Source organism: Otolemur garnettii, unplaced genomic scaffold (assembly GCF_000181295.1).
Source record: "Otolemur garnettii isolate 467f Iridium unplaced genomic scaffold, OtoGar3 scaffold00027, whole genome shotgun sequence".
Taxonomy (NCBI): domain Eukaryota; kingdom Metazoa; phylum Chordata; class Mammalia; order Primates; family Galagidae; genus Otolemur; species Otolemur garnettii.
Window position 1 is genome coordinate 98,531 of NW_003852422.1, and position 17,198 is coordinate 115,728.

The 17,198-nt window shown below is 48.7% G+C and overlaps 1 protein-coding gene across 1 annotated transcript in view; it reads left to right on the plus strand.

Annotated features, from left to right (window-relative positions):
- The window catches only part of PARD6G (par-6 family cell polarity regulator gamma), a 91,310-nt gene extending 74,853 nt beyond the window's left edge, over positions 1-16,457 (plus strand). The window contains exon 3 of the mRNA XM_003788386.1: positions 15,631-16,457. Coding sequence (XP_003788434.1) covers positions 15,631-16,457 — 827 coding nt within the window. The remainder of the gene's footprint in view (positions 1-15,630) is intronic.
- The last annotated feature ends 741 nt before the right edge of the window (positions 16,458-17,198 follow it).

The window sequence follows — 17,198 nt, forward strand, 5'->3', positions numbered from 1 at the left end:
ATGTCCTTGTACCTGTTTCCTCTTCAAGGGGCAAGGGGAAGAGCCTCAGTGAAAACTGCCCCTCGAGTGGACCATCCTGATACTGAACACAGCCCTGAAGTCATAGGGGTAGCTATCTCCATACTCAGCAGATCACATTAACAAGGGACAAAGAGACGCACAGCCCTGTAGGACACCATCAGTCTGTTCTCTGGAGAACATGGCTGTGGTGGGCTTTCCTGTGGCTGCCCTTGAGTGGTGTTGCCACACTGTGGTTTTGTTTTTCTTGTGTCATTCTGAGTGTCACATGGGTTGGGAAATTGAGGAGAAAACAGAGTAAAGAGACAAGTTTTAATGTTTCAGGACCTTTTGAGGAGATGATAAAACTGCCAGGGATTTTGGGGATCTCTTCTTAACACAAGGCACACTTTGATTTTGCACTTATGTGGCAGAATTTAAAGATGTTGACATGTGTGTTGTCTTTAAAAATAAAGTCTTGTTCTGGCTTGTTTTCTGACCCAGTGATGTAGCTCTGGGATATTTTCTGTATGTGTCTGCACGTTGTTTGACTGTGGGGAGGGACACCATTCCCTCTTAGCTACACTGGGACATGCCGAGACTGGATGGGCCTTCACGGCCACACTGATCTGGCAACTGAAGGTTCCCACATGGTGTGCTGACATCACTGAGAGAATGAGAAACACACTCTCTCTTCCTGCCTCCCATTCTCATTATTATTTTTTAAGTGTTCTGCCATGAAGCTGGCGCCATCTTGCTCATAGCAGGTGGGGCTGAGGTGTTTGGCCCAGGCTGTTCTTCCACCTGACCACAGTAGTCTGCGATGCTGACTCCTAAGTGCAGTTCCTCACAGTGCTTAAAATCACTGGTCCGGTAGGTGATAGAAGATTGAATCAGAAGCAGTGAAGTTAGTAGTTTGAGAATGAGGAGCATTGGCTCGGCGCCTATGGCTCAAGCAGCTAAGGCGCCAGCCACGTACACCCAAGGTGGTGGGTTCGAAACCAGCCCGGGTCTGCCAAACAACAATGATGGCTGCAACCAAAAAATAGCCAGGCGTTGTGGCGGGCGCCTGTGGTCCCAGCTACTTGCGAGGCTGAGGCAGGAGACTCGCTTAAGCCCAGGAGTTGGAGGTTGCTGTGAGCTATGATGCCATGGCACTCTACCCAAGGGGACAGCTGGAGGCTCCGTCTCAAAAAAAAAAGAGAGAATGAGGAGCATTGTGAGCTAGGAGAGTCACATCAAGTCCCCGGGGGCAGGCTGTAAGGGATGTCATTGTAGAGTGGCAGCTCCCAAAGCCCCATTGTCCAATCCTGTGGAAGATACTTAGGCCGAGCACCTCAGGGTAGAGCCTCCTTGATGTTCTGAGGCCTCCTGCAGCCCCTGTTCCAGCAGGGGCAGAGTAGGGCTTCCTCAGTCTCTGCGTCAGCACTAGCCTGGTTGCAGTCACAGAATCAGGTGGAGTGGCAAGTGCAAGGCTGGCAAGGGGCAGTCTCACACTCTCACGTGTCCAGCTGAGCTGGCAGGGAAGTGTGGCCACAGATGGAGCTGGCCAGGGAGGCATGGGCAGAGGGCTGTCTCAGGTAGGTGCTGCCTGCAGCCTTGCCCTTCACATCCTCAATGGGAGCTGGCTCAGCCAGGGCCGCCCAGTGCATGGCCAGCCCCCATGTTGGCTTTCCTCCCTCCATAAAAAGCCTTGCTGGTGCCCGTTGAGCATCCACGCCCAGCCTGCCTGTTTGTAGTCAGCAACAGTGGCTATACTGCAAGCAGACACACAAGGGCATTCCTGTAACTACAGAATAAAGTTAACACTGATGGGGTTTTCTTTAATTTGTTTTTGTTCTTGTGGTTGAGTGAGGATGCTCAGGACACCACCTCACTTTAGAACTGCTCGGGGCAGCCAAAGAAAATTATTTTACAGTGTCCAGTGAGTCCTCAGGAAGGACTCAGCATCTGACCTGGGGTTTACTTTAAGGAAGTTATCAGAGGTATGCACAGAGTGGTTTGCTCAGGGAGTTTACCTTGTTTGTAATACTGAAAGTGAAGTCAAACCCAGTGTCCAATGATAAAGAATAGGGTTAAATGAATCCAGGTACATCCATACATTGGAATCTTATGTAAGCATTAAAAGTATCTCAAAGCAGAATCTTTACATAACTAATTTTCCTAATCTATAGTGTTAAATGAGAAAAGCATCATGTCAGACAAACCTTATGAACCACACAGCAGCTGTCCTTCCCTGTAATAGGAGGTAGTTTCCACACAATCGGCTTTGGGCCAGCTACTAAGGGCAGACAGGCAGAAGGACCTGGACTATGAGGACAAGCATGTCTGCTCATACCCACTTTATCATACTTCACAAATGTCACCTTTTTTGCCAATTAGAGGTCTGCAGCTCAGTCCCTTAAGCAAGGGTGTCAGTACCATTTTCCAACATCATTTGCTCACTTCCTATCTCCAAATATTTCAAAGTGTTTCATTACTATTATATCTGTTATGGTTATCAGTTGATCAGCGATCTTTGACATTACTATTATAATTGTTTTGGGGTGCCAAGAGGTACCCTTATAGGATGACAAACTTAATAAATGTTGTGTACTCTGACTACTCCACTGACTGGCTGCTCCGCCAACTCTCCCCTCTCCTCAGGCCTCCCTCTTCCCTGAGACACAATCAATAATCTTGAAATTAGGCCAATTAATAACCCCACAGTGTCCTCTAAGTGTTCAAGTGAAAGGAAGAGTCGCATGTCTCTCACATTAAATCAGAAGCTGGAAATGATTAAGCTCAGTAAAAAAAAGAATATCAAAACCAAGATAGGCTGAAAGCTGGGCCTCTTGTGCCAGACAATTAGCCAAGTTGTGAATATACAGGAAAAAAGTTATTGAAGGAAATTAAAATTGCTATTCCAGTGAACACATGAATGGTAAGAAAGTGAAGCAGCTTCGTTGCTGATGCAGAGGAAGTTTGAGTGGTCTAGACAGAAGATCAAACCAGCCACAATATTCACTGAGCCAAAGCCTGATCCAGAGCAAGGCCCAGACTCTCTTTAATTCTGGGAAGGCTGAGGAAGTTGCAGAAGAAGTCGGAAGCTGTAGAGCCTGGTTTGTGAGGTCTGAGGACAGACCCACCTCTGTAACATGAAAGTGCAAAGTGAAGGTGGCAGCTGCTGATGGAGAAGCTGCAGCGAGCTGTCCAGGAGATCCCTGAGATCACGGCTGAGGGGGCTGTGCTAAACAGCACATTGTCAGGGTAGACAAACACTGTCTACTGGAAGAAAATGCCACCCAGGACTTTCATAGCTGCAGAGAAGTCAGTGCCTGGCTTCAGAGCTTCCAAGGTCAGGCTGACTCCCTTGTTAGGGGCTGATGCAGCTGTGACTTAACAGTGACACCAGGGCTCTCTTACCATTCTGAAAATCTCTGTGGACCTTAGGAGTGATGCTCAGTCTGCTCAGCCTGAGCTCTTGAAATGGACTGACAAAGACTGGATGATGCTGCCTTGGCTTACAGCATGGTTTACTGAGTATTTTAAGTCCACTATTGAGTAGTAGTGTTTTGGGGTTTGTTGGGTTTTTTTTGCAGTTTTTGGCCAGGGCTGGGTTTGAACCTGCCACCTCTGGTATATGGGGTCGGCACCCTACTCCTTTGAGCCACAGGCACCACCCTAGAGCTAGTGTTAAAAAAGACAGAGATTTCTTTCAAAATATTACTGTACCTTGACAATGCACCGGGTCACCCAAGAACTCTGCTGGAGATGTGCGAGATGAATATTGTTCTCGTGCCTCTAACACATCCATTCTGCAGCCCATGCATCATTGAGTGATTTTGACTTTCAAGTCTTGTTATTTAGTAAATACATTATGTAAGGTAATGACTGCCATAAATGGTGATTCCTCTGATGGACTTGGGCAAAGTAAACTTAAACCCTTTTAGAAAGGATTCACCATTCTAGATGCCATCTAGAACATTTGTGATTCATGGGAGGAGGTCAAAATGCCAACATTGACAGGAGTTTGGGAGACATTCATTTCAGCCCCAATGGATGACTGAGAGGTTCAAGACCTCAGTGCAGGAAGTCTCTGCAGATGTGGAGGGAACAGCAGGAGAACGAGACTTAGTAGTAGGGCCTGAAGATGGGACTGAATTGCCGCAATCTCAGGATGAAATCTGAATGAGGAGGTGCTTCTTAAGGATGAGCAAAGACAGTGGTTTCTCAACATTGAATCTTCTCCCAGTGAGGATGCTGTGAACGTTGTTGAAATGACAGAAAAGGACTAGAATGTTCCATAAACTTAGCTAACAGAGCAGCGGCAGGTTTGAGAGGATCGACTCCACTTTTGAAAGTTCTACTGTGGGCTCGGTGCCTGTGGCTAAAGTGGCTAAGGCGCCAGCCACATACACCTAAGGTGGCGGGTTTGAATCCAGCCCGGGCCCACCAAACAACAGTGACGGCTGCAACCAAAAAAATAGCAAGGCATTGTGGCAGGCGCCTGTGGTCCGAGCTACTTGGGAGGCTGAGGCAGGAGACTTGCTTGAGCGAGTGATGCCACGGCACTCTACCCAGGGGGATAGCTTGAGGCTCTGTCTCAGAAAAAAAAGTTCTACTATGAGTAAAAAGCTGTAAACAGCATCTTGTGCTATAGATAAATCTTTTGTTAAAGAAAGAGTCAATCGATGCAGCAAACTTCTCTGTTGTCTTATTTGAAATCCCACCGTCAGCAGCCACCATCCTGGTCAGTCCATACCATGGACACTGAGGAAGACCCTCTACCAGCAGCAAGATTAAATAAGTACATTGTTTTCTCAAACATTGTGTTATTACACACTTAATAGACTATGGTACAATATAAACATAACTTTTAATCAAAAAATTTGTGACTCAAACATTATTGCAATATTTGCTTTACTTTTGTGTCTGGACTCACACCCCGAGCATCCCCATGCTCCTGTCCTGCTGTGGACAAGCTCCCCAAACCCAGGGAGGAGGTTAAGAGCATTAAATGGCCCATTTAAGTCCGTCTCCGTCTTTCGGCCTCCTGCATCACCCAGGACAGGCCTGATGCGAGCCTCATCTGTGCTACATGGGTAAGATGAAAGGAGGACTCAGCATGAGCTCAATCCAAGTAGGTGTAGCCCCAAGTCTTATGTGCCTGCTCACAGGACTCACAACAGGTACAGGGTGTTTCAGTTGCCCAGCCCACCACGGGCTCCCAAGGCTGCATTGGAACAGGTCTGAGAACAGAACCCGCCTCCTCTCTGCCTTTAGTTGCTGTCTTGAACAAGTCTCTGGGCTCAGAATTCAGATCCATGGGTATCATAATCCTTTCCCCCTCTTCTTTCTATAGATATTGGTCCACATTGGTCCAGATCTGATCCAATGCTGAGCCCAGACAGGAGATGCTGGCTTCCCAAGCAGACACATTATTTAGGACACAGCTTTCCAGACCTGTTTTTACACAACACTGACTGTTCTGGGTGACTTCCCAGGATGGGGGAGGAAGGCACATTGTACCTGTCTGCTGCCTGGTGCGTGGCCACTGTTCCTGCTGGCACATGAGAGACATGGAGTATGTGTTATCCTAGGGGACATCAGGAATACCAAGGACATGGATGCAGTTATCCATAGCAAGGAGGCTGGGTCTGGCTCTCCTTGCCTGGCTCATTGGAAAGCATATTCTGAGATGTATGACTCTGAGCGCAGCGGCCAGCAGGGCACAGGGCAGCTGCAGTGGGCACCTTTCAGCCTCATTTGCTCCCTGCCAAGCACCCACTGAGACACCACAGCCAAGAGCCAGCTGGCAGAGGTGCAAAGGAGGCCCATGGAGGAGGAAGGACTGTCTGTGGGTCAGCAGAGCCCCAGCCACTCTACCCAAGTGGTGATAATACTTCCCAGTGGCAGAGTGAAGTTAGTGACCCCTGAAATCATCATAAATAGAGGGAGGAGAATGCTAGGTTCTGGGTGAGTGCTGGTTGTCACTCACCCAGTTAAGAGATGTTCTGTGGCTGGACCCCAGCTTTCCTCCTGGACATGGAGGTCTGGAAAAACAAGCCCCTTCTCCCCAGAGGTAGAGCCCCTTGGGTATTCTCTTCTGGCCTGTCCTCAAGCACAGTCTCTTTCTTTCTGGAGTTTTCAATCTACGCGTGTAGCCAGGGACAGGAGCTATGCATGGCTGTCTGGATGGGGCCTATTCCCCCAACAGATCTCGAGCTCCTGAGAGCAGGTGCCAGTTTCTCTGTGCCTGGAGCCACATGATGCTAAATAAATACATGAACTGAACTAGTGGTGGCCAGACCGGTAGCAGGCAGTTCAGATGTAAGCTCTTCACTGCCAACCCATTCACATCAACTCAAGAAGTAGTCACTCTGTCCCGAAAGGCCAGACTTTCCCTGACCTCCAAGTAACCCCCATCTTTGCAAAGTGTGAAATAAATACTGAAATACATCTGTAGGAACTTAATGTTTGATGCTGGAAGGTTTAGGGGGTTAGGGGTTCTGTGATCAGGAGAATGTTTGTAGAGCATGGGTGAGCAGAGAGAACAGTCCCCATACCAGAGAAGCAAGGGTCTAAGGGGGAGTCTGGGCCAGCCCTGCCTAATTCCTGTCCCCATGTCCTGCCACTATGCAGTACAGGCACACCAACATGAGAAGCATGTCACTGCCCTGAGCCAGCGCCTTCCTGAGTTGCCCCCATGGGTAAGAGCTGCTCCTGACCCCTTGGAGCCCTTCCCCACTGTCCCCTCCTCTTCACTGGCAATTGCAGTCACAGGCTGTTTTCCTGACTCTTATACTGTGCTGCAGGCTCCATGTTCTGGTCACATGTGTGGGCACAACTGACCGTCCTGGCCCCTGGCCTCCAGGGCAAGCCACAGTCTCATCAGCCCAGGGTTCAGCCTCACTGTCCCACTGCAGTCCTGGAATGCCTGAGCATCCAGCACCCAGACACAACCTCCCCTCCACTTGGGCGCTCAGCCAGCCCAGAGAACAAGGGCTGACAAGGGCTGCAGGCAAACAGCTCAAAACCATACATTGTGGAAGCTCCAATTAGTTGAAAAGTAATATTTCCTCTAGCTTTGCAACTAGTAATACTTACTTTCCTTTTAAAGAAAACATTTTACCATAATAAGGGAATAGTTTGGTATATGCACCATATAATGATTTTTGGCCTTTTATCCTTTAGGCATTTTTAATTAAATTTCTTTTTATAGCAATTTTCAGTCTATAGAATAATTGGACAGAAAGTACAAAGAGTTTTTTGGCCCTGGCTAAACTGCAACAAAAAAATAGCCAGGCATTGTGGCGGGCGCCTGTAGTCCCAGCTACTCAGGAGGCTGAGGCAAGAGAATTGCCTAAGCCCAAGAGCTGGAGGTTGCTGTGAGCTGTGACATTACAGCGCTCTACTGTGGGTGACAAAATGAGACTCTGTCTCTAAAAAAAAAAAAGAAAGAAAGAAAGTACAAAGAGTTTTCATAAACCCCCTTTCCCCATCACACCATTTCCCCCATTAATTAAATCTTGTATTCATGTGGTAATACATTTGTTAAAATTGATGAGCTGGCATTTACACTCAGGTTCATCTGTGATTTACACTCAGGTTCATGCCAGCCCTGTACATCCTGTGCTTTTGGATAAATATGTGACAATGTGCTCATCATCACAGTACCCCACAGAATGATTTCATGTCCTTTGTCTCCAGCTGTACCTTCCTTTCTCCCCTAACCCTGATAACCATTGACCTTTTCTCTGTGCCTATAGCTGTACCTCTTACAGAACATCACAAGTTGGAAGCACTTGGTGTGTAGCCAGTTCAGACTGGCTTCTCTTACTGAGCATTGAAGGTTTCTCTGTGTCTTTTCACAACATGAGAGCTCATCTCTTGTTAGTTCTGAGAAATGTCCAGTGTATAGATGTTGCCATAGGTCATCTATCTGTTCACTACAGTGCAGCAGCCTGGGTGCTTCCAATTGTTGGCAATTATGAATAAAGCTTCTGTAAATGTTTGTTTGCAGGTTTTTGTGTGAAAGTAAGTTTTTGATCCATCTGGGTAAATACCAAGGACTGCAATTACAGTGGAGCCTCCATAGCTGACCCACCCCTATGCTGAACACCTCAAGTTGACCTAATTTTCCCAGAGTGGACATGCAGCACATGTGTGTATCAGTACAGTAGCCTCACTCCATATGGTGACCACCTCCTGATGCTGGCCAATTTGTTACAGTTCCTTGGGGGATCAACTCAGGTTCTACTATACTGGACAATAAAGTCAGAGTATACAGGTTGAGTAACTTATCTGAAATTCTTGGGACCAAGAATGTTGTGGATTTTGAATTTCTTTAGATTTTGGAATATATGCACCTATATGATGAAGTATATTGGAGAGGGGGCCAAAGTCTAAACATGAAATTCATTTATGTTTTGCATGTATGTTATACACGTAGCCTGAAGGTAATTTTGTGCATAAAACAAAGTTTTGCTGCATTTTGACTTGGACCTTTCACATGAAGTCAGGGGTGGGATTTTCCACGAGTGACACTGTGTTGATGCTCACAAAGTTTTGGAGACTATCTGAGCTCCTTCCCGTACCACCTGGACCCTGCTTCTGTGGGCCTGCTCACCTTACCTACACCAGACCCTTCCCATGTCCCCTAGATGGGTAGGGCTGGCCATCCTGTCGGTGTGAGCCTCCCTCCTACCAATAGTCTGGGCTCACCAGTTGCTTGTTTCAGTTATACAGATGAGGACTACCCCCCTCTGCCTCTGGCCCAAGGCTTTTCCCTGCCCTGAGGGAGAGACATCCTGGCAGGCACGGTCCCTGCAGAGTCTGAGGGTAGAACTGAATCTGGGAGTTCATGCTTCTTGGTGCCCCTTTTCAAAATCAAGTGATTTGTGAAGCAGGATAGTGAGCAGATTGGATCACTGCCTGGAAGTAGTTTTTGTCTTTGTCATATCATTCCTAAAACAGTTAACTACAAAGAGAAAAGTAGTCTGTTAGTCTGCCAGCTAAAACTAAACTGTTTCAACCTTTTTGTTGAAAGTTCTTAAGATAACTTTCTGACGAAGTTCTACCTTGACAAATCTGGTGGAAGTTCTTCCTGAGGGGCAGCTATCAGCTGATTTGACTGCATTAACCCACTCAAGTTTGGTCCCTGAGACCAACATCAACATAATCAGCAGAGGTACTTCTGGTCCAGAGCTGGGGCACAAGCCCCAGCCGGGCTGGAGGGAACTGCTGCCTCCTGTGTTTGGCTGTCTCACCTGAGCCAGCTGCACTTTCTTAGCTGTGTGTTTCTGGAGCTTGGTCCCTACTGCAAAGCTCCCGCCATTGTCATCAGGGAGAGCTGAGCCTGCATCTCCGGCATAGGTCATGTACATATCTGCCCATCTGCCAGTATCTCCAGGCTGTGTCTGTAGCAGGCAGAGACTAACTGTGGCCATTCTTCCAAGGTGCAGCAGGAGTGGGGGTGTGAGACCTGACAGTATCTGGGTGATGAAGACAGTGCCACCATGTCATCAGCCACTAAGCCCCTCCTGTGTGGCTGTGTCCCTAGCTCAGGTCCTTGTAACACTGGCGTGGCTGGTCAGACCCATGTGCAGTTAGGGCAGTGTAGCAGCTGAGCAGATAATCTCCAAATGCAACTTTGGTTTTCTCTGAGGAGAAGTCCAAAATGAGTCTTTCTGAACTGTGAGGGCCTTTTTCCTAGATGTCTTGCAGGCTATGGAAGGGACAGAACCCATGCATGTCACCATGCATCCTCAAGACTCAGGAGACCAGGTGCCAGGGAAACTGAGCACAAGGGCATGGGGAGCAGAGGGCGGTGCCCCTGGAGACTGTGTCCTGGCCTGGAGCTGCCCCACTACTGCTTGTCCAAAGGTACAGGTGCTCCAGTCGGTCCAGGACAGTTGTCCTGGATGTGTCACGGTCTGAGGTAGCTTAGAGTCCCAGGGTGCCAGAGGCCAAGGCTGTTGGGGTGACAACTCTGTGTTGAGGCAGGACTCTGGCCCAGGTCTCAGGCGCGCTGTGGAGGCCTGGCTGGGCCCCAGCTTTCCTGTATTGTTGCAGATGGCACTGATGAGCCAGCCTCTGGGCTTTTCTCCCTATCACCACCACAAGTGTCAGCATTTGGGAGTGGAACCTTGTGCACATTCTGCTCCTTCTGGGAGTGGCTAATGGAAAACAGAAAAGCAGCTTTATGCCAAGAGCTGCCAGCCACTGCCCGAGCCCTGAGGAGTAAGCAGCAGCCATCTGCCGACAGCACATTCCCTTTGCCAGTCAGATAGGCTCTGTCTGGGAGGGTGCCCCAAAACCCTCTGAGACCCTCTGAAAACTGGTCCTCACTTAGAATCAGGACCAATTTTAATCAATCACATGTATGATCAGAGAGTTATATAAGAAAATATACAGGGCGGCACCTTTGGCTCAGGGAGTTAGGGCACCAGCCCCATATACCAAGGATGGCAGGTTCAAACCCAGCCCTGGCCAAACTGCACAAACTGCAACAAAAAAAGAAAGAAAGAAAAGAAATATATACATAGAAAATCTTTAGTTTGAATACTTATAACCACCAGAACTACATAGGATTAGACTTCTGTTTCCCCTCTTGTTGAGGAATCTTGAAATAGGCCAGGCGTGGTGGCTTACACCTGTATCCTAGCACTCTGGGAGACAGAGGCAAGTGGATTGCCCTGAGCTCACAGGTTCAAGACCAGCCTGAGCAAGAGTAAAACCTTGTCTCTAAAAATAGCTGGGTCTTATGGCAGGTACCTATAATCCCAGCCACTTGGGAGGCTGAGGCAAGAGAATTGCTTGAGCCCAAGAGTTGGTGGTTGCTGTGAGCTGTGATGCCACAGCTCTCTACTGAGGGTGACAAAGTGAGACTCTGTCTCAAAAAAAAAAAAAAAGGAATCTTGAAATAGAAACAGGAGAAGAAAATATAATTTAAGTGAAAACAGAATATGGGCAGAGAGTTGGTAGACATTTGCCTAAAAACTATAACTTCCTGAATTGCTTACTTGATGGAAAATATGAGATTTAACACATTTGAGAAAGAAGCAGTGACAATTTTGCTCTTATAAAACATATTTTAGGAACGACACTTTGGAATTTTAGGAATGGGGTATTCTTTAGAATAAATTTTATTTTTAAGATAGTTTGGAATTTCTGGCTAACAAAGTCCATGTGCAATAGTTGATATTTTTAAAAGTGACAGAAAAATAGATCATTGGGAAGCCACAGCACTGGTCTGAAATTGAGTTGCCACTCCTTGTGCCTGTTGCCATGCGGGACCACATGCTCCCTGGGCACTCTGGGTTAGGGTTAGGGTCAGAAGCCCATGTGCCACGCACAGAGGCTGGGAAAGTGGGCACACAGGAAGCCAAAGCCCTGACCACCCAGCTCTCCTGCTCTGGCCCGTCTTCCATGTGGGCGCCTGTTTCTGGCAGTGTCTGCTCGCATGCCCCCTGCCCAGGCTGTGCTGTCTATTTGGACAGGACAAAGTGCAGGAACACTGGAATCCCAGTAGTGGCTCAACCCCACATCCAGACCTGTGCTTCCTTAGGGTGCAGCTGAGAGGTAGAACAGATCGGGTAACAATCGCAAGGTGTATTGTGCTTGTGCTGATCTGGCTGTACACACTACTGATGTGCCCACCCTCATTTCAGAAGGAAAAATACAAGTGAAGAGTCACAGTGTTTGTTCACAGGTCCAAATGGTGACAGAGCAGCTTTGTTGGTCAAGAGTGGAAATGATAAACTGTGTTTTCTTGGAACTTCCCTAGGGATCAGTAATTCAACACCATTTGTAAAAAAAAAAAAAAAGACTAACATTTTAGAGTCCAAAACACCTTTGAAAGGCTTATACTTTACATTGCTGTTAAGTGCTGGGCAGGTGCTCGAAGGCCCAAGATGAGACACAGCAGGGAACAGTTGGACCCAGCAGCCCCTTAGACCAGGAGAGGACAGATTGCAAAGGCAGAGGAGACCTGAGCTGCACTGTTTGGACTTGGCACAACTCAAAGGCATCGCAGTGGCCCCTGTGTTAGGAGGGGAGAGGGCTTCTGGGAAAAGACAGGTCTGGGCTTTTCCTCCTTTCTGGGTCCTCTGCCTCAGCCCTGCTTTGAGTGTGTGAGGTGGGCAAGTAGGATGGTCACTGTCCAAATGTGTTCTATCCTAGTCTCAGGGCAGAAAGTACATACTTCTGATGGGCTTTCTGGGCCAGACCCCAAAGGCCCTGGGTTATCCTGGGTTTGTGTCAGAGATAGTGTCTGGGGAAGAATGGGCAGAGCCATATCACTCCATCCTCCCAGGCAGTAGTCCACCCACTTGCTCCCATCACCACACAGTGGCCTCAGCCCCCTGCACAAGGTATAGCCCCCACAAGGGGCCCCCCACATCCTTCTCTGTGCCCCACAGCTCTGGGTTGAAGCCTCAATCCAGTCCACATTGACCTGGCCAGAGCACTTACCACCTGGGGAGGGCAAGTGGGATGCCCCAGCTGCACAGACACATATGTGGTCAAGCCGCTGGGAGTGTGCCTTGGCCAGCAGTCAGTGCTCCCAGGAGTAGACAGTGAAAACAGGTGGCTCTGGGGTATGGGTGTGTCTGAAAATCTGTGAGTCTGATTGTGCAAAGAAAGAGTGCTGGGAATAGCCTTACTTCACCCTGCAGGAACACAGAGCTACAGCTGGGGCTGCTAACCCTTCACAAGGTGGAACTTGGCCCTAAATACCTAGGACCTGGCAGTCGGCCGGTTAGGGATAGCCGCCTACAAGGACGAGCATGTGGGCAGCCTCTAGCACCAGCAGGCACCTCTGGTGATGTAGGTTTGTTGGAAGGATCACCCTCTGGAAAGTGCTTGGACTTGTCATCCAAGAGTAGACTTGGGAAGGGCCCACGTGATGGAAACAGGCAGAGAGCTGTGCCTCCAGAGCTACCCTGACCCACCTGGGCCTCCTCATGTTAGAGTGAGCCTGTAATGGAGTCAGAAGTCTTTGCTTGGGTTTTGTTTTCAGACTTGGGAGAGCCCACTTTGTCCTAGGCCCTCAGCTAATCCACTTCAGCAACGTCAGCATTTCTTCTCCCCTCACACCCTGGCATTCCAGTCTCAAGGCATCTTCTGTGTAATCATATTTAAAATTAGGTCTGTGTCTCTTTCTCCCATTAGCCTCATGATTCCTTCAGGACAGGGCCTTTATCCACTGTCTGTGTCCAAAGTCACTGAGTATGCCTTTGCTGGGTTTGCAAGGTACTGAGAGGCTAGGCAGTGACCAAGTTCTGAGATACCATGTTATACTCGTATAATACAAGAAGAAAATACCAACAACTATATCCATGCACATGTATGTGAACTTGCAGAAGAGGGCTAGAAGGACACATAACCTCTGGGGGTAACACCTGGAGGATGAATGTCATCAGTGTGATTATTACAAGGCGTCTTGTTTCAGAAGTCCTCCTGGGCCTTGAGGTCTTGGTGTGGGGCAGATGATGATCCCATTGATGTGATTGGTGATCCAGTCACAAAGCAGGAGGTGCTGAGTGACATAGGCACTGGCTCCAGGATGAGAGCTGTCCTCACCCTTTCAAGAGCCTTCTCTCTATGTGGGCAGCCTTTCTCACACTGCCTGAGTGCTGCCAGTGTTTCCTCATCCACAAAGAAAATCCTAATGGGGCCCCTGCTCACCAAAACATTGCCAGGCTGAGCTCTGGGCCTATGGTCCTTCCTCCTAGGAGCAGAGTCTGCTTGGTTCCCAGTCCCAACCTGAGTGTACTTGGCACACCTGCGTGCTGTTAGGAACATGATATTAGATTCCTGTAAGTTAAAAGATATATTGCACCTTCTGAGAGAGAACTAAGCCCAGAGAATTTTTCTTGTTAAGGATTCGCCTTCTCTTTTCTCATACCCAACTTTTCCTGCCCATGCTGCCTGTGGATTCTTTCTTTCTAATCTTCAGTCTTTTAACAGCCACACAACTGAAGAAGGAAGGCCATTCTGGTGAAGGCAGGGTCACTCCTCAGAGAAATAGCCTTTGTAACAGGGAGTGTTATGGAGAACCCAGGCCAGGTTTTTACTGGCAAAGTAAAGGAAGTCAGCCTCCCAGGCCATGAGAGGCAGAATGAAGAGTACTGGTGTCTGGGGAGGAAGGTCTCTAGGGGAGCCAGCCACTCTACTTGCTCTGTGGAGAACCTCACGTGCCCGAAACAAAGAAGCTTCATATAAAAATGAAAGTGTGAAATAAGATATTTTTCTGACATGAGGATAATGCATTTTTTCTGAGTTTCCAAACACTACCTGTTTATTCCTTTAAAATGTTTTAGACTGGCTCAGTGCCTGTGGCTCAAGTGGCTAAGGTGCCAGCCACATACACCTAAGGTGGCGGGTTCGAATCCAACCCAGGCCCGCCAAACAACAATGACGGCTGCAGCCAAAAAATAGCCAGGCGTTGTGGCGGGCGCCTATAGTCCCAGCTACTTGGGAGGCGGAGGCAGGAGACTCGCTTGAGCCCAGGAGTTGGAGGTTGCTGTGAGCCGTGATGCTATTGCATTCTACCCAGGGTGACAGCTTGAGGCTCTGTCTCAAAAAAAAAAAAAACATTTTAGACTAAGCTCCTTATAGTGTCTTTCTTGTTGATAAATTCCTTTATCTTGTTTTATTATGCTGTAGCCCAACTTTAGGGTAAAGTGTTCACAGCTCCACAAGCACATGGTGTCATGCTGGGGGCAGGTGAGTGTTCTGGGTGGGGTCCTGGAGTCCCTCGGAGTCCCTGAGGACACCTGGGAAGTGAGCGTGTGCTGCCCTGGGTCTGGAGGCCGGGCAGGTTGGTGAATTCCAGGGCCTCATCTGCAGGTCTCTGCTTATCAGCTGGGAACCAAAAATGCATGGCCATGACTCACACTACCCGCTGAGTAGCAACTCCCATTATAGAGAGCTACTAGTCAGCAAACACTGTAATTTGTGGGTACTTACATACAGGAAGAAAAGAAAAAAGTATGGAAAGTTTTTCTTACTTGTGATTAACTTAAAGAAAAAAAAAAGAACTGAGTATCTTACAATTGAAAAAGAGGAAATATATAGGAGGATCATTTGGGGGAACTTAACTGGGTAAAGCTAAAGACACTGTGGTCCAGCCTCAGGGTCTCAACCCAGGCCACTCAGCTGCCTCTCTTTGTTTCAGGCTCTTGACCTTAAATTATTTTGCTTGGATGCCTGGGGACCCATTTGGAGCCTGCAAGGCCCATGTGTGGACTACATGATGACTTTTTTTGCTTATCTGTGGTGGCAGAGATCATGAAATTATGCATGGACCTTTGTTTGCTTTTGTTGGTGTTTGTTATTTAAGGTGTGCCCAAGAGAACTCTTCTTCCAGAGTGGCGCAAAGAAGACAAAAAACTGGACACCCCTGGGAGAGAGTTGATTTTAGGGGGGTGATTGCAACTGACTTGGCCTCAAATGTTGGCCAGTGCCCTCTGCTTAGATCAGCTCCCTGGGGTTGGGGTACTGAACTCTGGGTGAAACAGTGACTTACTCCCGCAACTGTCTGCCAGGGTTCACACCAGGAGGAAGATACAGGTAGCATGGGCCTTAGCCCTCCGCGTGTTCCTCTTTGTGATGTGCATCTAACTGCCCTTCTGTGTCCTATTTCAGAAGAGGCAGACCACTACAACTTTGGGGCAGGCACTCTGTCGCGGAAGAAGAAGGTGCTGGTGGCCCTGCGGGATGAGGGCCTGCGCCGGCGAACACACCTGGACATCAGTATGCCGCACGACTTTCGCCCAGTTTCCTCTGTCATCGACGTGGACATCCTCCCCGAGACACACCGCCGCGTGAGGCTGTACCGGCATGGCTGCGAGAAGCCACTAGGCTTCTACATCCGTGATGGCACCAGCGTGCGGGTGACACCGCATGGGCTAGAGAAGGTGCCAGGCATCTTCATCTCACGCATGGTGCCCGGGGGGCTGGCAGAGAGCACTGGGCTGCTGGCCGTGAATGACGAAGTCCTAGAGGTAAACGGGATCGAAGTGGCAGGGAAGACGCTGGACCAGGTCACGGACATGATGATCGCCAACAGCCACAACCTCATCATCACTGTCAAGCCCGCCAACCAGAGAAACAACGTGGTGCGTGGTGGCCGTGCCCCTGGCGGCGGGGGACAGTCCTCGGATGGCCCCCCGACCGCCCATGTCCTGCAGAACTTTCACCCCGATGAAGCAGAGAGCGACGAGGACGCCGACATAGTCATCGAGGGTGCCGCAGCCCCCTTGGCCCCAACAAGGGGCGTGCCCCTGGGGGGCCTTCCCCGTGCCAATGGTACCAGCCTGGCACCTCGCCGGCCATGGGACACGGCCCTACATGGCATGGGGCGTGAGGGCAGCACACACAGACTGCTCAGCACAATGCGTCCAGACCCGCGCCACCACCTGGTGATCCCACGCGGTGGTGTGGAGGAGCACGGACCCGCACTCACACTCTAGCCAGCCCTCCTGGCCCACACTGTGGGAGACAGTTCTTAAATGTGTTTTCCAGTTCTATAGGAAGAAGACAGTTATATGCTTCATCCCCTCCCTTTTCTCCCATAACTCTGCTCTTTATTTCAGCTTCTAGATAGAAAATAAAAATTCTGTCTCCTTACAGGATTTCTCTACAGGACTTAAAACACAAGTGCACTCTCTGCTAGGCCTGTGTGCAGGTCCACGCACCTCTGCAGAGTGATACAAAACATTTAAGTCCAGAAAATGCTTCATTTCTAGATTTGAGAAATACTTCAGTTTTTATATAAAGCTTTAAAATTACTTTTTTTAAATAGTCAAATTCATGTTTTTAACTTAACTCATGCAAAAAATAACCTGTGACTTCAGCACAATATTTTCACCACTCTTTCTGCTGACTTGTAGGTAAGTCTGGCTGTGCTAAAGGGCCCACATGTGACAAAAGACTGGTTTTTAAGCACAAAAAACCTGTAACAGGTATGACCACAAACCTGTGATACGTATGACCACAAAATGTACCCAAACTTGTAATAGGTATGACCACAAAAGATGGATTGCAAATGCTAGTGTTGTTTTTCGTCAAAAAGCCAAATGGTATCCCTGGGCCAGGAGAACTTCCCACTGGTGCAGTCCTGGCCCTGCAGCTATGGAATCTCTGAAGAGGCCTTCCTCAGCCTTACAGGGTGACTGTGACTTGGGGACACAGCCAGTTCAGCACTGTCCCCT